The 24,002-nt window shown below is 42.8% G+C and overlaps 1 protein-coding gene across 1 annotated transcript in view; it reads left to right on the forward strand.

Moving 5' to 3' along the window:
* Positions 1–6,266, forward strand: part of LOC115459014 (F-box only protein 15-like) — a gene marked incomplete at its 3' end in the record, with an annotated part of 142,680 nt that extends 136,414 nt beyond the window's left edge. Inside the window, exon 7 of the mRNA XM_030188873.1 lies at positions 6,121–6,266. Coding sequence (XP_030044733.1) covers positions 6,121–6,266 — 146 coding nt within the window. The remainder of the gene's footprint in view (positions 1–6,120) is intronic.
* Positions 6,267–24,002: the final 17,736 nt, after the last annotated feature.

The raw sequence follows: 24,002 nt of genomic DNA on the forward strand, positions 1-24,002 counted from the left end.
TAAGAAAATTCAGAACCAGCTATTGATTAATTTTTATTGGAATTGTAAAGTGAGACATTGTTTTGACCCCTGACGCAGGCATATATTTATGCCGAAACACAGTGTGAGGAGGCAGGGAACTACAAGGTCCAGAATGCACTGCAGCAGCAAGGGAATCAGAGTCAGGGGGAGGACTCTAGGCAGGAGAGAGAGAAGCCAGCAGTTGATTGGGAAATTGAACCAGGTGTGAGAGGGTTGCAGGCAGCTTTATTAAGAGAGTGGTGGAAAGCTGTGGGTAGTAGATGGAAACACTGGGGAAGCTCTCTCTGAAAAAGGTGACAGCTGGAGAAGGAAAGTAGATGCGTGCGTTTGACTGAGTTTGAGGAACTGTCTTAAGTTGGAGAAGGGTTTAAGTAGCAGGCTCTGAGTAAAGTGCCTTTTTGTTATGTTTGACTTGAAGAAATGTTCATGTTAAAGAAGAAGAAATGTTGATGTTAAAGAAGAAATAAGCCATGAGGAGTATATTAAATGGCCATTAATAAAACCCTTAATTATAAGAAGCCTGGTGTTGATGAGCGTTGTATGAAGGGAGAAGAGGAGGCAGAAAGCTCCCCAGTGTTTGAGACAGAATCCTGTGAGTTACGGAGAAGGCTAGAGCCCAGCAGTGACCGTGTGTGTGTGTCTGTCTGTCTGTCTGTGTCTGGAGGAAGCTAAGCAGGGTCAGCCCTGGCCGGAGTCTGGAAGGGTGACCAGCTCACAACAGTTGTCGGGCCTTCCTGAATTTACAGCTGCTGATTTTAATAAAGAATCATCTGGTTACTACTTGGACTGACTGACTCCACATTGTGTTTGCTCTGTGGCTTATTTCATTCATGGAAATTTCTTCTTTCCTTCTTTGTTTTTTTCCCCCGTGTCAAAGGTGCCATAACATGAGACTTTGAATAGGGAGGGGAATCAGACTTAGTTACCTCTGATTCTCCAGACCTCAATTTCTGAGATAGCCACTCATGTTTTGCTACAGCGTACCATAATTTAAACATGTACTGACACTTCTCTCTCTTTTTTTTTTCTTGTTTGTGTCTAGGCAATTACTTATTTATTTATTTATTGCATTTGTATCCCACATTTTCCCACCTCTTTGCAGGCTCAGTGTGGCTTACAATACATCATGAGTAATGGACATATATCAGAAAATGAACATTTAGTGTTACAGCAGGATTTTGATAATGATAAAACATGGTAGTAGTATAACAAACAGTTATTTTAAGACAGTTCAGAATCTATGTGGTGGAGTTCTGTATATTTACTATATTTATTATTGTACTAGTAAAAAAGGCCCGTTTCTGACACAAATGAAACGGGCGCTAGCAAGGTTTTCCCCGGAGTGTGTATGTTTGAGAGAGTGTATGTGAGAGTGACTGTGTGTGAGAGAGAGTGAATGTGCGAGTGTGTGTGAGAGAGAGAGCGAGTCTGGATGTGAGTGTGTCTGTGTGAGAGAGAGAGTGTGTGTGTGTGTGAGAATGAGAGTGTGTGCAAGTGCGCATGTGAGAGACAGTGTGAGAGAGAGAGTGTGTTTCACACAGATACAGTGTGTGTAAGAGAGAGTGTGTGAGACACAGACTCTGTGAGACTGAGTGTATGAGACCGAGAGTGTGTGAGTGACTGTGTGACACAGAGAGAGTGAATGTGATACAGCGTGAGACATAGAGTGAGAGAGAGAAAGACAATGACTGTGAGAGAGTGTGTGTGTGACAGAGATACCTCCCCCCTCCCTCTCTGGTGTCAGGCCCCCCCCCTCTCTCTCTGGTGTCTGAGCGTTACTGTGCAGGACGCTGAGCTCTGGCTGTGCTTCAAGGAACTGACCAATCCTATTTAATAGAATGCACCTCCAACGTTCTGAAGCCGAGAAACCTCGTGTGGTTGGTCACTTCTGCTTGTGACGAACCGGAAGTACGTGATGTCAATTCAGGAGATGGATACAGAGAACAGGAATGCCTCAGCCATGCAGTCAGCTTCAGAATGTTGGAGGTGCGTTTTATTATATAGGATAGGTCAATGGTAATCACGCTCTTTTTCACTAATAGTAAATGCATTTTGGATACACGATCTTTATAGATTTTTAATAGCACCTTCCTTTGCAACCCTTTCTAAGGTTTCTCATGTTCCAGTGTTTTAATTTATTTATGATTTGCTTTTATTTATTGTATTCATAGCCTTTGGGTTATATATTTATGTGTATGTCTGTGGATGTTTTCTATTTTTATATAGAGTCCTGATGCAGGCAGTTTAGCAGAAACACGGCCTATGTCGAGTCATTCAGAAAGCTATTCAATAAAGGACATTCTCCGAGGACAAGCAGGCTGATTATTCTCACCATTGGGTCGTTGTCCGCGATGGCCCAGGAGACCGGCAAAAACTTGAGAGCAAACAAAGAAGTCTCTCGAACGCTCCATCGCGGGCAGAGCGCACCGCGCATGCGTGAACGGCTTCCTGCTCGCGACACGAGCGTGAGCCCCTCAGTTGCTTTTTTTCCATGACGCTGGTAAACACTGAGTTTTTTTTCTGTTTCACTGTTGCCTTTGGCCCAGCGGATTGCGCGTGAGTTTTTTTCTATTTTCATTAACTTCCAAAAAACTTTAAAAAAAGTTTTTTTTAAAAAAATTTAGTTCCCTTATTTTCGTAGTTTTTTCTCCCTGTTGTAAGTTTTCTTTCTTTTAGTTGCGGCCCTGTTTTGGCCGCGCGGTCGGGTTTACCCTTTTTTTTCTCTTTTTTGTGCCTTTTTTATTGGCACAATCGCGTCTTTTAATTTCGCAGCCGCTGTTTTTCCGTCCATGTCATCGAGGACACCCAGCAGCTTCAAGCCTTGTACTTGGTGCAACTGGACCATCTCGGGTACCGACCCCCACGCGTGGTGTCTCCAGTGCCTTGGGCCCGATCATCTTCCAGCTGCTTGTAAGCTATGTTCTTTAATGAAAAAGCGGACCCAGGTGTCTCGAGAGGCTCAGCGTGAAAGACGTTTTGCTGATCCATCCGGTCCTTCGACGTTGGCATTGACATCGGTACCGAGGTCGGCGACATTGAGGGAAGCATCGACATCGAGAGCACAGGTAATGGCTGCCGAATGACAACACCATGTTGGGAGCAGCGAGGCATCGAGTGGGTCTCCACCTGTCTCGAGGCCTACTGCTATGCAGGCCCCCCGGGACCGACCTTCGTCGGACCCGGCCCCGAGGAGGCATGAGGATTCCACGTCCTCTTCTTCGGCACCAAGGAGTCTCGATGACAGGTGTCGAGCGAAGGCTAAGAAGCACCATCATCGTTCTCCTTCCAGACACGGTACCGAGAGCTCCGGGGAGCCGAGGGATTCGGCATCTGAGAAGCGTCGGCGCCGAGAGGACAGATGCGTCGTCTTCCGGCAGCTTGGTACCGGCTCACGAGCCCCCTGAGATTCTGCCACTGGCTCCTACACCAGCCCCGCAGCCTTTTCCGATGGAGGTTCTCTACGAGCGCATCAGGGCCCTTCTTCCAGAGCTTCTCGAGGGATTGCTACACCAGTCTGTGTCGGTGCCAGGGGTGCTTGCTCCTCCTGCATCGACTGTGGAAGCGGCATCTGGGCCTTCGCCTGTGGTGAGGTTCCTCGACGTTGGCTGCCACTCAGGTCGATTCTCCCTCAACGTCGGCAGAGAAAGCTTTGTCGCAGTCCAGGCAGGGGTCGACTTCTCGACATTCCCCTCGAGGTCGTCGTTCCTCGATGTTGAGACAGGTTCGGGCTGCTCTTAGAGAATTTTTGTCCAACACCGATGATGAGGATGAGCGCTCGTGGGAGGAGGAGGAAGATCCCATGTACTTTTCGGAGGAAGAGTCATATGGGGTCCCCTCTGATCTTACTCCACCGATTGAAAGAAGATTGTCTCCACCTGAGAGTCTTCCTTTTTCCTCCTTCATTCGGGAAATGTCCAAGGACATTCCTTTCCCTGTGGAGGTTGTGGATGAGCCCAGGGCCGAGATGCTTGAGGTCTTGGACTATCCTTCTCTTGCCAACAGAGGTTGCAATGGCCCCCTTGCATAACACACTCAGGGAAGTTCTTATGCAATACTGGTCGTTCCCTCTATCTAATCCTGTAGTTCCCAAAAAAGCTGAGTCCCAGTACAGAGTCCATGAAGAACCAGTAATGGTGAAGGCCCAACTTCCTCACAATTCCATGGTGGTGGACTCTGCTGTCAAAAGAGCCAAGAATACTAGAGACTATGCCTTGGCACCCCCAGGCAAAGAGTCTAGGACCTTGGATTCTTGTGGGAGGAAAACGTATCAGGCCGCTATGCTTGCCGCCAAGATCCAAACTTACCAGCTCTACACGAGCATCCACTTGTGGAACTTGGTGAGGCAACTGTCCAGTTTGGTCGAAGCACTTCCTCCAGAGCTCACCGAACCTGCTTTCCATCACGGGGATGACCAAAGTCCACGGAGGCATCTCGGAGGCATAGCGAAGGCGGGACTGGGGCATGCTTAACAGATGGACATCCTAGGCCAATAATGGAAAAAAGAAGGGCGTCCCTGACGAGCATTTGGCCGACTTTACTAGGTCCATTTTTTTTCGTGACCAAGCCTCAAAAAGGTGCCCGAACTGACCAGATGACCACCGGAGGGAATCGGGGATGACCTCCCTTGACTCCCCCAGTGGTCACCAACCCCCTCCCCACCCTAAAAAAAAACTTAAAACAATTTTTTTGCCAGCCTCAAATGTCATACACAGCTCCTTGACAGCAGTATGCAGGTCCATGGAGCAGTTTTAGTGGGTGCAGTGCACTTCAGCCCGGCGGACCCAGGCTGAAGTGCTTTTAATTATGCCGATTTGGGCGACCCTGAGAGAAGGACGCCCATCTCCCGATTTGTGTCGGAAGATGGGCGCCCTTCTCTTTCGAAAATAAGCCTGATTGTCATCTGTGTGTCTTTGTAAAATGTAGGCAGCCTGTTATGAAATTATCTCCTACTTGGCTTGGTTTTTAAAAATCTGTAATGTCCTGACTCTTGCAGAAATAAACTTTAACAAATGGCAATCTTTAACTTAAGATATATATAAATAAAAGCTGCTATTTCATAATCTTTGGGGCTCATTTTCAAAGCACTTAGCCTTCCAAAGTTCCATAGAAACCTATGGAACTTTGGAATGCTAAGTGCTTTGAAAATATGCCTCTTTGTCAATTATGAATCTGTACCCATAAGCCTTTTCTGTTTTTGTTTTTCTGTTTATCACTGTCGATTGCTTGTTGGCTCTATTTTTCTGCTGTTCCTATGTGGTGGTAGTATGCTGAATGGGTTGAGGAACTATTTAATAGTACACTTTTGAAGACTGTTTCTGTGAGCTGTCATACTTTAATCTACTGTTATTGTCCACACTGGATCTGGTTACCTGGGCATTGTAAAGCAGTCTATGCAATCTGCTTATATGGACATGTTAACATTTTATAAATATCCAGATTTAGAGCCCTGTTATATGGTGTCTGATGCAATTGCACATATGTTAGCCATGTGCCCAGGATAGAACAAAGGGTGATGTCTTTAACAATATATCATTGGCACAGTTTAACTAGGTCTCAGTTTGTTTCCATTAATATAAAAGATGGCAGCCTAACTATTGTGCTACTGTTTTATATTTCTGGGAAAGTTCTATGAAGTCACATTCTGAACCATAGCAATAACAGAAATATCTGCATGGCTGACCTCATGGTTTGGTATCAGTGCTGCACATTTCCTGAAGATCTCTGCTTCAGTCACCAAGTTAAATCATTTGTGTTCTCACCTGGGGTGCTACAAGAGATGGCCTGTGGCCAGATTTAAAGAATCCATGACAGAGGGTCCAGAAGGATCCTGGTTGCATGTCACTGAACTTTGAGACAGTCACTAGGAATAATGAGAGTTTGAGTCTGTAAAAACAGTTGAATGGTGGTCAACTAGCCGCTGAGATTTTTAGCTTCCACGTGTTCCTTTCTTAAAAATGTACTTTTAACTGAAATTGTTTTATGGGTACCATCTTGTTAACCAACAAGGCCTTTCAAACCTTAACACATACTGTTGAGTAGAGTGTTTTATGGATCCTGTGATTCATAATATCTTTTTCCTAATTCTCTTTTCTTTTTAAGCCCAGTCACCTTGCCCCCCCATCAGCCGAATCTAGATGATGTTGATCCTAACTATGGACTGCATGGCTACAGAGTACACATCAACATTCATAGTGGAGGGAGAACGTTCATGTGTGGTACCTTTCAAAATTTATTCTGCAAGAAAGGTAAAAATTGATGATGTAGGGTTTTTTTTTTTTTTTTTTACTTTTCATGCCTCCCATAAGAAGAGATACTTATATAGAACAAATGCACCTATAAATATTAAAACCAATGAAACTAGAATTGAACTGTAGATTAAGAGGGCATAATTCTTGAGTTTACAAGTAGCATGAATCAGCCACACAACTGCGTGAGGTCATTCAATAATGCCAACTTGCAGCATTTCTTACAAAGCGTAGAAAAGTACTACTACTACTTCTACTTATCATTTCTTATCAGACAAACAGGACAAATAAGGGAATTAACCTAGAATGCTTTTTTTGTATATGCCTGGATTGCATGTCCATGCAAGCGAAACACATTGGAGATACCCAAACAAATGAGGAGGGAGAAACCTGGTTCGTAGAACTGTCCTTTATTAAAATGGAACTACATTAACCTCAGATCATCAGGTTTCTCCTTCCTCATTCGTTTGGTCATCTCCACCATTTTGTGCTTTGGTTGCTGCCACAAAACAGGAAAGCCTTGGCCCCCCTCAGTATTTTTTCATTGATAAGCTTGACCAGATGCATGTATTGAAGTTCTCCCTTTCGTAACTAATATTCACTGATTTTCAGAAGGTCTTCCTTTTTATTATTTCCAACCTACAGATACTGGAAAGTAAGAGGTTGAAAATTTGTTCTTGAGGAAAAAAAAAGCTTTACAAAAATTTAATGCAGTTGAATCAAATTGGGGTGTGGGGAAAAATACAGTGAAAAGATGCACTGAGTTCAAAAATGGGTCAAAGCAGAGCTATAAGCTCCAACCAAATATGACCCAGTGTATATCTCTGACAGAAGCAATTCCAATTTTGGCACTGTTGAAAACTTTTTGAAATATAGCAGTTTAGGGACTTAAGCCTTTCAAACTTCCTCTCCCTTCTTCTCTACTTTACGAACACATTTACAGAGACAGCACATGTAAACACTAGGGATGCAAGCTAATCACAGTTTACTCTGTGATTACTGCCTTTTAAAAAAAAATTGATCAAGTTGCAGCATCTTCTATCTCCTCCAGATATCTCTTCTGCTCTCTTCCCAATCCCTGTTTTTAGCATGTTCTGGCATCTTCTCCCCTCCCCCCAGTGTGGTCCACCTTAAAGTGACAGAGTTGAACATATGCTGCAACCTGGTCCAAAGCTTTCCTCTGATCCGTTCCACCCATGCAGTAATGGGAATATGATGTCAGTGGAGGTGGGACAGACCAGAGGGAAAGCTTCTGAGCAGGCCACAGCAAGTGTATATGCAACACTGCCACTACTGGGGGACCAACTAAAGACTACCTTTAAGGTAGATCATGGGGAGAGGAGGGAGGATCCTTTGGTAGATGCCGATCCCTGGGTGAGAGGGAGGGGAGTGAGCTTGCAGACCTGTGAGCTGAACTAGAGATGTCACCGGTAGAAGCTAGGGTTGAAGTGGTGAGGTCCAGCAGCCACAAAAAGAGCTTGCTCACCACCAAGTTTGTGTTGCTGGTCATCGGGAGGGAGGGAAGAAGGAGAGAGAGAGAGAGAGATAATGAACCTGGGGTAAGAGAAGAGAAAGGGAAGGAAGAGAAAGGGGAGAGATGTTGGATCTGAGGGTGGGAAAGAGGGACATTATTAGTCCTCAAGGGACGGGAAGGGTGATGGGATTTGATATGCTAAATTTCTGTGGTTGCAATCAAAGCAGTTTACATATTACATACAGGTACTTATTTTGTACCTGGGCAATGGAGGGTTGAGCATCTTTCCCAGAGTCACAGGGAGTTACAGTGGGAAATAAAGAAATAAAATACCTTTGTTGTGCAATTATGATTAAAAATTCTAATCTAAATGCAACCCTAATACAAAAGAACATAAATGTTGCTCTAGTGGGTGAGAGGGTGACCAAGTTTCAGCACTGAAATTGGCCCAAAATCCACCTTTGGTCTTGTTTCGGTTTCAGCCGAAAAAGTGCATTTTCAGCTGAAACTGAAACTTTGTGCTGTGTTCCGTGGCTGGCGGCCTCTCTCCTTCCCCCCACAAACAGAGGGAGATCCCACTTCTTCCCTTCTATTCCGAACATAGGACCACCTACCCTTACCCCTAGGCCTACCATACACCCCCTGGTAGTCTAGCGATAAGCTGAGGCAGGAATGATCCTCGGTCAGAACAGCTGCTATGATTTCCAGTGGCAGTCTTGTTTTTTTTATTTTATTTTAATTCAAACAAAAAAATTGTTACAAATTAGACACTTGAAAAGGAAATACGGTAAGAAAATACATTTTGAGGCTAGTGTAAAAGGAAAAAAAATATATATATATCAATCCTCAGACCACTAACTTTGGGTGGCATGTACAAAGTAAGCTCAGGAGATAAGCAAATTAGGAATACCTACAGACAGAAATGCTTAACACGTTACAAGCCTTCCCATTTATAATTATCTGAAACACTAGATGCTAACTGTGGTTACTTTTTTTTATATCTATAAAGGCTCGCAATTGTTCAGGAAGAAAAAAAAACATATTTTACCCCCAAATATTTAATTGCACATTTACATGGATAGCTTAACAAAAAAAGATGCCCCCAGCGCCACTGCTTCAGTTCTCATAGCTAGAAAAATCTTTCTTCTCTCTTGAGTTTGTTTCATGACGTCAGGGTATAGCCAAACTTTCTTGCCATAAAATAAAGATTGTGATTTTAGAAAAAACAGCCACATCACGGCATTTAATCCTTGTTCAAATATAAACGACACTAATAAGGTCGCCCTTTCAGAGTCTTCAGATAGAGATGTCTCCAGCAGATCAGATACATTCAAAATATCTTCTATTCATTTCTTGACTCATCACCCCTGGGTTCTCCTCCAAAGCAGGGTTAGTTGGAATGTAATATATGCAATTTAAAGGAGGAATAGAATCACAAGTATAATTAAAAATTTCAGTCAGGTATTTCTTAAATACCTCCATAGGAGCAACACCCAGCGATCTAGGAAAGTTTAAAAATCGAAGATTTAATCTACGATTATAATTCTCAATCTGTTTGATTTTTCTTTGTAGCAGCAATTTATTTTTTATCATTGTTGCTGTCACATCTTGTAGCTTCTTAATACCTTCTTTAACCACCACAATCTCAGTAGAAAGTTCTAATTTAGTTCTTTCTAAAGATTTAGTTAAACCATCTACAGTACTCACTAAAGTAAAAACTGCAACCGTTGACTTAGCCACAATAACATAGTAGATAACGGCAGAGAAAGACCTGTACGGTCCATCCAGTCTGCCCAACAAGATAAACTCATATGTGCTACTTTATGTGTATACATGACCTTGATTTGTATCTTAAAAAAAAAAAAAATAAACCAACCACGGGGTGGAAGAAAACCCTACACTCCACTTGACTGTGCTCCCTTTGGTGGTTTCAGCATTATTATATTTTGTGCTGTCTTAGCACTCACAGTTGACTCGACTTCAAACGTTGGATCTATTGACACCTGAAGAAGGCTTGTTTGCTGAAACACGGACCGTGTAGGGTCCCAATAAACTTTGTTTTGGAGCTCTTACTCCTGTGTTCTGGTTGGTCAATTGGATTTGTTTTCTTCCTCCCCGTGGTTGTTTTGCTTGTGTTTCTGTGGAAGGAGTGGACCCCCCTTTCTCCTTGATTTGTATCTGCCATTTTCAGGGCACAGACTGTAGAAGTCTGCCCAGCACTAGCCCCACCTCCCACCACCGGCTCTGCCACCCAATCTCTGCTAAGCTTCTGAGGATCCATTCCTTCTGAACAGCATTCCAAGTATCCACCACTCTCGCCGTGAAAAAATACTTCCTGACATTTTTCTTGAGTCTGCCCCACTTCAATCTCATTTCATGTCCTCTAGTTCTACCGCCTTCCCATCTATGGAAAAGGTTTGTTTGCAGATTAATACCTTTCAAATATTTGAATGTCTGTATCATATCACCCCTGTTTCTTCTTTCTTCCAGGGTATACATGTTCAGGTCAGCAAGTCTCTCCTCATATGTCTTGTAACGCAAATCCCATACCATTTTTGTAGCTTTTCTTTGCACCGCTTCAATTCTTTTTACATCCTTAGCAAGATACGGCCTCCAAAACTGAACACAATGCTCCAGGTGGGGCCTCACCAACGACTTATACAGGGGCATCAACACCTCCTCTCTTCTTCTGGTCACACCTCTCTCTATACAGCCTAGCAACCTTCTAGCTATGGCCACCGCCTTGTCACACTGTTTCGTCGCCTTCAGATCCTCAGATACTATCACCCCAAGATCCCTCTCCCCGTCTGTACATATCAGACTCTCACCGCCTAACACATACATCTCCCGTGGATTTTTACTCCCTAAGTGCATCACTTTGCATTTCTTCGCATTGAATTTTAATTGCCAAACCATAGACCATTCTTCTAGCTTCTGCAGATCCTTTTTCATGTTTTCCACTCCCTCATGGGTGTCCACTCTGTTACAAATCTTAGTATCATCTGCAAAAAGGCTAACTTTACCTTCGAACCCTTTGGCAATGTCACTCACAAATATATTGAACAGAATCGGCCCCAGCACCGATCCCTGAGGGAAGGGAAAGGGAAGGGAAATGGGACTTGATATACCGCCTTTCTGTGGTATTTTGCAATTACATTCAAAGTGGTTTACATATATACAGGTACTTATTTTGTACCTGGGGCAATGGAGGCACTCCACTACTCACCTGTCCCTCATCCAAGCGAATTCCATTAACCACCACCCTCTGGCATCTGTCCGTCAACAAGTTCCTAATCCAGTTCACCACGTCGGGTCCTATCTTCAGCCTGTCAAGTTTATTCAAGAGCCTCCTGTGGGGAGTAGATTACGTCTATAGCACGTTCCTGATTCAATTCTCCAGTCACCCAGTCAAAGAATTCAATGTGATTCGTTTGGCACGATTTACCTTTGGTAAAAACATGTTGTCTCGGATCTTGCAACTTATTGGCTTCCAGGAAATTCACTATCCTTTCCTTCAGCATCGCTTCCATTACTTTTCCAATAACCAAAGTGAGGCTTACCGGGCTGTAGTTTCCAGCTTCTTCCCTCTCACCATTTTTGTGAAGAGGGACCACATCCGCTGTTCTCCAATCCCACGGAACCTCAACTGTCTCCAAGGGTTTATTAAACAAATCTTTAAGAGGACCTGCCAGAACCTCTCTGCGCTCCCTCAATATCCTGGGGTGGATTCTGTCCGGTCCCATGGCTTTGTCCACCTTTAGATTTTCAAGTTGTTCATACACACTGTCTTCCGTGAATGGTGCTATATCCACTCCATTCTCATATGTACTTTTGCCAGTCAATCGTGGTCCTTCTCCAGGATTTTCTTCTGTGAAAACAGAACAAAAGTATCTATTTAGCAAATTTGCTTTTTCTTCATCATTATCCACATAGAGGTTCGCATCATCTTTCAGTATTACAATTCCCTTTTTAGTCTTCCTCCTTTCACTAATATACCTGAAGAAATTTTTGTCACCCCTCCTTACATTTCTAGCCATTTGTGCTTGCGCTTTCGCCAGACGTATCTCTCTCTTGGCTTCTTTCAGTTTCATATGGTATTCCTCTCCGTGTTCTTCTTCCTGCGTTTTTCTGTATTTCATGAACGCCAACTCTTTAGTCTTTATTTTCTCAGCCACTTGCTTGGAGAACCTTATAGGTTTCCTTTTTCTCTTGCTTTTATTTACTCTCCTTACATAAAGATTTGTGGCCATATTTATAGTTTCTTTCAGCCAGGACCACTGTCCTTCCATTTCTCGTACGTCCTCCCAGCCCATCAGCTCCTTCCCCAGGTATTCCCCCATTTTACTAAAGTCAGCATGCTTGAATTCCAGGACTTTGAGTTTTGAATGGTCGCCCTCCACGTCAGCTATCATATCAAATCAAACTGTTTGATGGTCACTGCTGCCTAGGTGGGCACCCACTCAGACATTTGACACACTATCCCCATTTGTGAGCAGCAGATCCAGCGTCGCTCCCTCCCTCGTGGGTTCTGTCACCATTTGTCTGAGCAGAGCACTTTGAAAGCATCCACGATCTCTCTACTTCTTTCCGATTCCGCAGATGGAACCTTCCAATCTACATCTGGCAGATTGAAATCTCCCAGCAACAGCACCTCTCTCTTCTTTCCCAACTTTTGAATATCCGTGATCAGATCTTTATCTAGTTCCTCCAATTGTGTCGGAGGTCTGTAACCAACACCCACGTGGACAGATGTTCTATCATCTCTTTTTAAGGTGATCCATATCGCTTCTTCCTTTCCCCAGGTCCCTGTCATGTCAGTCGTTGCGATATCATTTCTCACATACAGAGCGACTCCTCCACCTTTACGACCATCTCTATCCTTCTTAAATAGATTATAGCCTGGTATGTTTGCATCCCATTCATGGGAACCATTGAGCCATGTCTCCGTGATTGCAACAACGTCTAAGTCTGCCTCCAACATCAGGGCTTGAAGGTCATTAACTTTATTGCTTAGACTGTGAGCATTTGTGGTCATTGCTTTCCATCTACATTTCAGTGGAATTTTTATCTTCTGTTTAGTTTCTTGGTTAGTCTCACTTCCTGCTGTGTTGGTATGAAGTGATTTGCTAAGATTGTTGTTTTCATTGCTTTCTTTTCTACTGACGCATCTTGTCTTTAGCTTTAGCTGGGAGTGACCACTTGAAGTGAACTGCCTCCATATGCCACTCCCGCCTTCTAGTTTAAATGCCTAGAAATATATTGTCTGAATTTCTCCCCAAGGATTTTTTTTCCTTCCACAGTGAGATGCAGCCCATCGTTACAGTGTAGTCTTTTGTTTTTACATGTATTGCCCCATCCTCCTATGTACCTAAATCCTTCTTGGTGACACCAGACTTTGAGCCAGCTATTGAAATTCTCAGTACTTTGCAATCTTTTCTCTCCCTTTCCAAAGGTAGATAGTACTTCAGAGAAAGCTATTGCTTGTATCAAAGGTTTTAACCCCTCTCCCAGCTCCTGAAAAGCTCTCTGCGTGGTAAGTGGGGTATTACTGGACAAGTCATTTGTTCCCAGGTGGATAACAACATCAGTGTTTGACTCCTTAGTTTCTTCTCTATTATAGAGATTAATTGCTCGGTACTCCTGGTAGCTGAAGAGCCTGGAAGGCATTTCACTTTGCATGGTCCCTTGAACTGTGTTTCAAAGTTAATGCCTCTGATAATGGAATCCCCTAGTAGCAACAGTTTCCTGGTATGAGTTTCAACATTAATGATTTGGGAGTGTCTTTTCTCTTTGGGTACCTTCATATCTTTTTGTTCTACCTTCATTGCTTTTTCTTCCACCTCAGTTCTATTTTCAGGAACATCACAGTGCTGTAATGGAGCAAAAGAATTCTGTAGGGGCAACACTTGTGAGGGCAGATGCTTCTGTGTCACATAATGAAGTCTGCCTGAGCCTACCGTGAACCATCTATTCTAGGTGGTTTTATTCTTTGAGGCAGTGGTGAGAAGTTGGTAGGATTCTGTGCAGTCCTAGAAGCTGCTTTAAGTGCATCCAATTCCTGCTTTACTTTACTGAGCTCCTGTTTTAAACTAGCAAGCTGAACATCCAATCTCTGAAGGGCTGCCCTTATGCTTTCCAGAGTCACTGCCTAAGGTTTCCATTTTTGAGCATCACGCTCAACTGGAACTCCCACAACATTCAAACCTCCATCAGGACCTGCCATCTCAGTTCCTCGCATCAGAATCCTACCCTCAGCGCCATCTGATTCAGGAGACCTCTGCTGAGATGAAAAACCTTCAGGGAGAGGCGATGGGTTGAGAACCGGCGGAGAGAGTGTAACATCCAGCCCCAAGTCTCCGGGGTCTCCTACTTCCGGATTATCAGCAGGGTCCTCCCGGGGTTCTGACGGCGAACATCACAATTGATCGCTGTTGTGGTGAGGAGGTTCTGGCCATTGAGGAACTGGCCTTAACCATTCCCTTATGTTTGGTATCTGGCATATGAAAATAGTAGAAAAGGGAAAAACAAAGCAACCAAAGGAAAATCTCTTAGCCGCCGTCAAAAACGTGCTGCCATCATAACATGCTCAGTGGCAGTCTTGTGAGGTTGCCACTATAGGTTGCAGCAGGCGGCAGCCATTTTGTGACTGGAGCCCTCTACTGGTAGAATCCCAGAAATAGCAAGATTCCCTGCTACTTAACTCCAGGGATAAGCTGTGGCTTTCCCCAGGTCTTTCGTAATAACAGTTTGATGTTTCCTCCAGGAATTTGTCCAATCCTTTTTTAAAACCTAGCTACATTAACTGCTTTTACCACTTGCTCCGACGGTGAGTTCCAGAACTTAACTATATGTTGAGTGGAAACATTTTTTCCCTATTTGTTTTAAATGTGCTACTCTCTAACTTCAAGGAAAGTCCCTTAACCATTGAACCTTTTGAAAGAATAAACAATCAATTTGTATTTACCCATTTCAGAATCAAGATGGCGATTTGAGCAGTGGTGTGGAAGCGACGCTCTGCAGGCTGTCGATTAATCTGCCGTGTGGGCTCCATTTGCTATTCGAGAGATGGGTAAGCGGAAGGGGAAAACTGCGGCACCTACCTCCATGGTCCCGCACTTGACGCCATCTACCCGCCAGACGACCCTCGACAGCTTCAGTATCGCTTCCCAGGCTCAGCGGGATACTGCTTCGATCAGCCCTGCTCTTTCGGGTGCAGAGCGCAGCATAGAGGGAGTTTCGTTGAGTCCTCCCTCGCTTACAGCGCCCCAGCAACCTGGCCTCGAATTTTCTCCACGGGGGCCACAGAGAATGGAGGAGAACGCTACCATTACTGTGGTAGGAGGACCCAGGGGATCTTCAACCCCAGGAAGTGAAACGTCAGAACAAGGACAGAGTCAACCCTGTTCTTCTACTCCTGGGAGGTTAACGCCGGGGAATACTGGAGAAATTAGAAGACCAGCTGTAGTCACACTGGAGACCTTATGGGACGCAATACAGGATGTAAGTACTGCATTACTACAGATGAATACTTTAATGAAAGACGAAATTTCCGAGTTAAAACAAGGACATCAGGATTTGTCTGTTAAACTTCAAGAGCAAATTGGGAAAAATGATAAGTTTGAAGGGGAACTGGATAAATTACAAAATGTTACATCAGAATTAATTAGAGAGAGAGAGATCCAAGAAAGAAAAATTGAATATTTGGAAAACACCGCTCGTAGGAATAATTCAAGAATCTTAAATTTTCCAAAATGTCCACTGTTACCCGCAGCTGATATGCTCAAGAAATATTTTAGAGAAATACTGGAGATCCCAGAGGAGGGCTTTCCGCCCATAACGAGGGCCCAGTATCTATCAGGAATAAAGGGTTCCAAAGGATTAACTCAAGATAATCCTAATCTTAATTTAACAGATTTTTTGGAAAACTCTCTTGAGATTGTAACTGAAAGAACAACATTACTTGTCACATTTGCCTTGGAACCAGACAAAAACAATATATTTCGACTATATTTTCGTCATTTAAATGACCTTTTTCTTGGGGGCAAGATTCAAATTTTTCCAGACATTGCAAGAAATATGCAAAAAAGGAGAAAAGAATTTCTTTTGTATAAATTCAGGATTTTGAATTTAGGTGGTCTTTTTGTGTTAAAATTTCCTTGCAGATGTTGTATATCTTTAGAATCTGTTAATTATGTATTTTATACCCCCAAAAAGTTGTTGGAATTCATTGAACTTAAAGAAAAAGGGAATAGACCCCTGGAAACAATCTCATAAGTAATATGCTGTAAAGTCGGCTGTCGGCTACTGTTGTCCCTAACTGCTCTGTAATTTGATTACCCCTTTTTTTTCCTTCTGTTGATTATCCTAGTATCTTGATTCAAGTTTTTGCTTTTGATATAGGGGACTAAATTAATAGTATATTTCAATAATATATTTACTATATGTAAAATATGTTATTTATATAATTCTTTATTTTTTTTCTGGATTCCCAAGATATTTATGTTTTAAATATGTAAATGTAAAAAAATTAATAAATATGTATTTACCCATTCCACTCCATTCAGGATTTTATAGACCTCTTGTCATGTCTTCCCTCATTTGTCTCTTTACCAAGCTGAAAAGCCCTAATTTCCTTAGCCTTTCCTTATATGAGAAGGGTCCTATCCCTTTAATAATTTTTGTCACCTTTCTCTGTATGTTTTCCAATTTTACAATATCATTTTTGAGACACAGCAACCAGAATTGTACACGATACTCAAGTTGCAGTCTCACCACAGAGCAAAACAGGCATTATGATACTAAGAACATAAGAATAACCATACTGGGTCAGACCAATGGTCGATCTAGCCCAGTATAATATCCTGCTTCCAAGATTGGCCAATCCCGATCACAAGTACCTGGCAGAAACCCAATTAGTAGCCAATCCTGGGGCAAGCAGTGGCTTCCCCAATGTTCATCTCAATAACAGACTATGGACGTTTCCTCCAGGAACTTGTCCAAAACTTTTTTAAAACCAAACACTAACTGCTGTTACCATATGTTCCGGCAGCGACTTCCAGAGCTTAACTGTTCTTTGAGTGAAAACAATATTTCCTCCTATTTGTTTTAAAAGTATTTCCATGTAATTTCATTGAGTGTCCCCAGGTCTTTATACTTTATACTTCGGATTTTGTAGACCTCATTCATATCTCCCCTCAGCTGTCTTTTTTTCCAAGCTGAAGAGTCCTATTCTCTTTAGCCTTTCCTCATATGGGGAGGCATTCCATTCCCTTTATCATTTTGGTAGTGCTTCTTTGAACCTTTTCTAATTCTGCTATATCTTTTTTGAGATATGGTGACCAGAATTGAATGCAGTACTCAAGGTGAGGTCGCACCATGGAGCGATATAAAGGCATTGTAATGTTCTTGGTCTTATTTTACATCCATTTACTAATAATTTCTAGCATCCGGTTTGCTTTTTTTGGACACCGTCACACACTGGGCAGAAGATTTTAGTGTATTGTCTACAAACACTACAAACATTGTCTACAATGACACCTAGATCTCCTTGAGTGCTGACTCCTAAGGTGGACCCTAGCATCAGGTGACTGATTCAGATTATTCTTCCCAATATGCATCACTTTGCATTTGTCCACATTAAATTTCATCTGCCATTTGAATGCCCAGTCTTCCAGTTTCTTAAGGTCTTCCTGCAATTTTTCAGAATCCGCATATGTTTTCAAAACTGTAAATCTGTATATGACACAAAACTATTCAATCACCTCACGTTTTCCAGATCAATTATAAATATGTTAAATAGCACCAGTCTCAGTACAGGTCCTGCGGCACTCCACTATTCACTCTCCTCCATTGTGAAAAATGGCCATTTAACCCTGTCTTCTGTTTTCTGTCCAATAACTAATTCCTGATCCACAGAATGGCATTGCTTCCTATCCCATGACTTTTTAATTTTCTCAGGAGGTTTTGCAGTAGTTCGTAAGTTCTTTGTTATGGTTATTGTTACTAGTCTTCTTATACATGACTTTTCTCTTTTGTAATGTTTGCATATAAAATTCAATAAAAAAATCAATGAAAAAAAATGCTTTCTGAAAATCCAGATACACTACATTAGTGTTTCCCAAGTCCAGTCCTGGAGTACCCCTTACCAGTCAGGTTTTCAGGATATCAACAATGAATATGTATGAACTTGATTTGCATACACTGCCTCCATTATATGCAAATTTCTTTCATGCTATTTTTTGGTGGGCTTGATGGCATCCAATTGGAATTCACTGCGAATCAGTGATTTTTCAAATACAAGTCTCATTGTTCTGCACCAACCTTTTTTGTGTTTCAGCTATGAGTGTAAGACCCCTGAATCTGATGGGTGTGTCCTGTCAAAACACGGACCCATGTCGGGTCAATTATATGAGTGGTGCTGAATAAAGTTTGTTATATCTTCTGGCTGCAAAGATTTTTTTGGTCCACCCCTACTACTTGGATTTTGTCTTAGATTATACAAGGTAGGGGTAGGGGTCTTTACTTTTACCTTTGGGTTTGGCTTTTATTTTTAAACAATATCCATGCCTGATTTAAACTACTAACCTTTGGAGTTGCTCCTTCTTGGTGGAAAAAGCACCAAGGGCCTGGGACTACTTTCCTCTTGCAGTGGGTCCGTCTATCCCGGTGGTTGCCCCAGTTTCAGAACTATGGAATGTGACTTCCTGTTCAGGGAGAGGTGCAAGCTGTGTTCCGATGGTGGCGTCATTGGGAAAATCTGTTCCAGGGACAGTTCTTGGAGCCCCCAGCCTGGGTGACTGTGACAACAGTTGCTAGTCTCAGTGGCTAGGGAGTGCACCTTCAGGAAATGGCCACACAGCAAGTGTGTGTACTTACTGCAAAGTCATTTCCTTTTTTCTGCCTTTTACCCGCTAGGTAAAATGGGCCTCCTCGCCGACGCCACCACAGGGCCCCTTTTATTGTATCATGGTAATAGGACCTCTTAATGGTTTCAAACTGTACTTTGAAGACAGCAGAATTTGAAACATGCCCAAGAGTCGGAAGACAGGGCTCAGAAGTATCCTTTTACTAAGTCGTGGTAAAAAGTGGCCTGCGGGTCTTTGGGCACGCACTGGGCAATTTAAAAAGAGCCTTTTTTTTAAGGGGCTGGAAAATGGATGTGTGCTAAAATTGAAACCAGCGAGCGTTCATTTTAGGCCTGAGACCTTTCTGCCACCCATTGACCTTGCGGTAAGGTCTCACACGCTACCCGTGCGGTAAACATGCAGTGTGTGCACCAACTGCTGTTTACCATCGGGCAAGTGGCCCTTGGTAGAAAATAGAAATAATTTTCTACCGTGGGACTCGGCATGCGCCAAATTCAGAATTATCACATGGCTATGCGGTGGCTGAGCGGTAGTGCCAATTTGGCATGCACTGTACAAGTGTAGGCCCTAACACAGCTTAGTAAAAGGGCCCCAGAGTGAGGTATCTTTGAAGGATACTGTCAAAACAGGGAAATTAAGGCATCCTGATAGAGAAGTTGCAACAAAGGCAAAGTAGGCCAGGAACCATTAAGAGGAGAACAGAGTAAAGATTGTAAAGTTATCTCTGTCACCGGCTAAGCAGTTTGTAGATAGAATTGTAGATAGAATGGCCATTTCCTAGACATTTTGTGCTTAATGCACTTTTCTTTTGAGACCATTTTCGGGACAGTCCAAGGAAAAAACACACAAAAACAAGCCATTGGGATATATTGGGGGGGGGGGGGGAGGGGGACAGCGAGCAGCATTCTTAGTACACTGGCCACACAGACATCACAGCAAAGTAGTGGACTTCACATAAATGGTCCCAGGTATACATCTCACAGTTACCCCTTATATTGTATGTTGAGCCTTCCAAAATCCACCAAAACCTACTGTACCTAATAGTACACCACTACAATAGCCCTTGTGGCTGCAGGTGTCACCTATATTTAGGTACAGTAGGTTTTTGGTGGGTTTTGGAGGGATCATACTTTCCACCACAATCTTAAAGATTTGTTTAATAAATCCTTGGAGACGGGAGAGGTTCCGAGGGACTGGAGAACGGCACAGGTGGTCCCTCTTCACAAAAGTGGTGATAGGGAAGAAGCTGGAAACTACAGGCCAGTAAGCCTCACTTCGGTTATTGGAAAAGTAATGGAAGCGATGCTGAAGGAAAGGATAGTGAATTTCCTGGAAGCCAATAAGTTGCAAGATCCGAGACAACATGGTTTTACCAGAGGGAAATCGTGCCAAACGAATCTCATTGAATTCTTTGATTGGGTAACTGGAGAATTGAATCATTGATGTGCTATAGACGTAATCTACTTAGATTTTAGCAAAGCTTTTGACACGGTTCCCCACAAGAGGCTCTTAAATAAACTAGATGGGCTGAAGATAGGTCCCGAAGTGGTGAACTGGATTAGGAACTGGTTGACGGACAGACGACAGAGGGTGGTGGTAAATAGAGTTCGCTCGGAGGAGGGAAAGGTGAGTAGTGGAGTGCCTCAGGGATCGGTGCTGGGGCCGATTCTGTTCAATATATTTGTGAGTGACATTGCCGAAGGGTTAGAAGGTAAAGTTTGCCTATTTGCGGATGATACTAAGATTTGCAACAGAGTGGACACCCGGGAGGGAGTGGAAGGCATGAAAAGGGATCTGAGGAAGCTTGAAGAATGGTCTAAGGTTTGGCAATTAAAATTCAATGCGAAGAAATGCAAAGTGATGCATTTAGGGAGTAGAAACCCACGAGAGACTTATGTGTTAGGCGGTGAGAGTCTGATAGGTACTGAGGGGGAGAGGGATCTTGGGGTGATAGTATCCGAGGATCTGAAGGCGACGAAACAGTGTGACAAGGCGGTGGCCATAGCAAGAAGGTTGCTAGGCTGTATAGAGAGAGGTGTGATCAGTAGAAGAAAGGAAGTGTTGATGCCTCTGTACAAGTCGTTGGTGAGGCCCCACCTGGAGTATTGTGTTCAGTTTTGGAGGTCGTACCTTGCGAAGGATGTTAAAAAAATGGAAGCGGTGCAAAGAAAAGCTACGAGAATGGTATGGGATTTGCGTTCCAAGACGTATGAGCAGAGACTTGCTGACCTGAACATGTATACCCTGGAGGAAAGGAGGAACAGGGGTGATATGATACAGACGTTCAAATACTTGACAGGTATTAATCCGCAAAAAAATCTTTTCCGGAGATGGGAGGGTGGTAGAACGAGAGGACATGAAATGAGATTGAAGGGGGGCAGACTCAAAAAAGATGTCAGGAAGTATTTTTTCACGGAGAGGGTGGTGGATGCTTGGAATGCCCTCCCGCGGCAGGTGGTGGAGATGAAAACGGTAACGGAATTCAAACATGCGTGGGATATGCATAAAGGAATCCTGTGCAGTAGGAATGGATCCTCAGAAGCTTAGCCGAAATTGGGTGGCGGAGCAGGTGGGGGAAGAGAGGTTGGTGGTTGGGAGGCGAGGATAGTGGAGGGCAGACTTATACGGTCTGTGCCAGAGCCGGTGATGGGAGGCGGGACTGGTGGTTGGGAGGCGGGAAATACTGCTGGGCAGACTTGTACGGTCTGTGCCCTGGAAAAGGCAGGTACAAATCAAGGTAAGGTATACACATATGAGTTTATCTTGTTGGGCAGACTGGATGGACCATGCAGGTCTTTTTCTGCCGTCATCTACTATGTTACTATGGGATATGGGCTTGGGTCTCCTCTACAGTCCACTGCACCAAACACTAGGCTACTCCAGGGACCTGTTTGCTTCTCTAATAGGACTGGCCATAACATCTGAAGGAGTCATAAAGGCTGGTATATACTGTTTCTTTCACATCTTTGGTCATTCCTTAATCCCTTCAGTGGTCATCTGGTCATTTAGGGCACTTTTTTATGACTTAGTCATGATTGAAACAGGTCTAGACCAAAACATCTAACTTTTAGCCGTGGACATTTTTGCTTTGTTCCATTATGGCAATAAAATGTTCAATATTTGACAATGCCCATATCCCGCCCCTGACATGCCCCCTTGTGATTTGGGCTCACTAAAGACACACTGCATAGGAAAAGTCTTAAAAATAGGTTTTGAAAATAGCGATTTGGATGTTCTGGCAAAAAAAAGTTCTCCTGCTGCTTTGTGGACATTTTTCTGTTTCAAAAATGAGCCCCTAAATCAATCTGAAAACTAAGTGGCTGATATATTGACAACCGAGGTCATTCTCTCCATATTTGTGTTGTTTTGTAATTAGAATCTTTGGAAAACCACTAGGAAGAAATAGTTTTTAGGTTGATTTCAACTCCACTAGTATTGATTGGATAAATGTTACATTAGGAAATGCTAGGCAGGTAATATTCTTAAACAAAATAAATGGTTGTTCATGGAGCATCTGGTCCAGGAGCCAACAAGAGGGGTACTATTTTAGATTTAGTCCTTAGTGGAATACAGGACTTGGTGCGACAGGTAAGGGTGTTGGTTTCACTGGGCAACAATGATGAGATCATGATCAAATTTGAGTAAATAACTGGAGTGATGTTACTAAGGAAATCTACTGTGGCTACATTTTTTATTTTATTTATTCATGCTTGTATCCCACAATAATCCAAAAACAAGTTTTGGTTCAATATGGCTTACATAGAGATTACATTGATTCAATTACATTTACAAGGTTGTAAGATGCTGTGTTTTATTTTATTTTTATTATTTATTGCATTTGTATCCCACATTTTCCCACCTATTTGCGGGCTCAGTGTGGTTGGCAAAATAGCTATTAGTGTATATGGAATAGTCAGTGGGTTTCTTTTCTTAAATGAAAAGATGTGTTACAGTTAGTGTTTGTGTTGTATATTATTATTCCAGAATGATTAGTGCATATTTTACTCATAGAAGTTCCTGAAGAGGTAGGTCTTTAGTTATTTTTTTCTGAACTGGAGGTAGTTCATGATGATTCTTATGGCTATGGGAATTGATTTCCACCATTTTGAGCCGGTAGCTAAATCCTGCCATGTAGGTGCACTTATATAGTACGTTTTTGCAGTTGGGCAGGTGAAGTAGTAGGTAACCTGTGGGTCCTGGGTTTGCATTTCTTGGTGATAATTTGATCATGTCTAGCATGTAGTCCGGTGACATGCCAGACAGTATTTTGAAGATGATTGTGCTGGTTTTGAAACATTTTCTGGCCTTGATTGGGATTCAGTGTATCGTTTTGAGTACTGGAGTTGCTCTATGATACTTCAACTTTTTGACTATCAATCTCACTGCTGTGTTTTGGACAGTTTGCAATGATCATAGTAGGTTTTCTTTGCAGTCTACATATGCTGTATTACAGTCTAGTTGGGACAATATCAGCATTTGTTCTATATAAGACAGAATGACTGTCTGGGGAAATAGTCTCTGATTCTTCTCAGCTTCCATAGTATTTTGAAGCTTTTTGACGTTATTGCAGCAACTTGGTCTTCAAGGGTCAGATGTTTGTTTAGAATGATTCCTAGTATTTTTGTTTCGATTGTCTAAGATTGTTGATCTATTATGAAGTTTTGGTAAGTAGTGGAATTGTGCTGGTTGGATAGAACCAGGAGTTTGGTTTTGTCTCACTTCAGTGTAAGTTTACCAGTTGTGGCCCAGTTTTCCATGAGGTCAAGTCCTTTTTTGGTCTTATCCAGTATCTCTGTGATGCTGTTGTTGAAAGGTTTATAGATGCTAACATCGTCTGCTTATATGATTGAGTTTAAACCAACTTTTTCCAGTTTCTGTCCAAATGGAGCCATCATGACATTGAATAATATTGGTGATATTGGGGAACCCTGAGGGACCCTACATTTAGGGATCCAGGAGGCTGAAAATTCATTGAACATCTTGACAAGGTAGGATCTAGTTCTTAGAAAACCGTTGAACCAGGCTGCTTACTTCTCCCCTATTCTTAATGTTGTCAAGCAGGGTCATTACTATTATGTGATCTACTAGGTCGAAGGCACTTGACATATCGAATTGTAGTAGTAATATTGACTGTCCTTGGCTTATTATTCTTCTGAATTTTGTGATCAGGAAGGTTATGACTGTTTCAGTGCTATAGCCTGGTCTGAAGCTCGATTGAGAGCTGTGAAGAACTGAGTAGCACATTAGTTCTTAATTATTGTGCTACTAGTCCCTCCATTGTTTTTGTCAGCAGTGGTATTGCCACTGGTCTGTAATTAGTGAGTTCACTGATCTTTCGGATGGCGTCTTTAGGGATTGGAGTGAGTATGATGTTGTCAGAAGGGAAATGGCCTTTCG

Source organism: Microcaecilia unicolor, unplaced genomic scaffold, assembly GCF_901765095.1.
Source record: "Microcaecilia unicolor unplaced genomic scaffold, aMicUni1.1, whole genome shotgun sequence".
Lineage (NCBI taxonomy): Eukaryota > Metazoa > Chordata > Amphibia > Gymnophiona > Siphonopidae > Microcaecilia > Microcaecilia unicolor.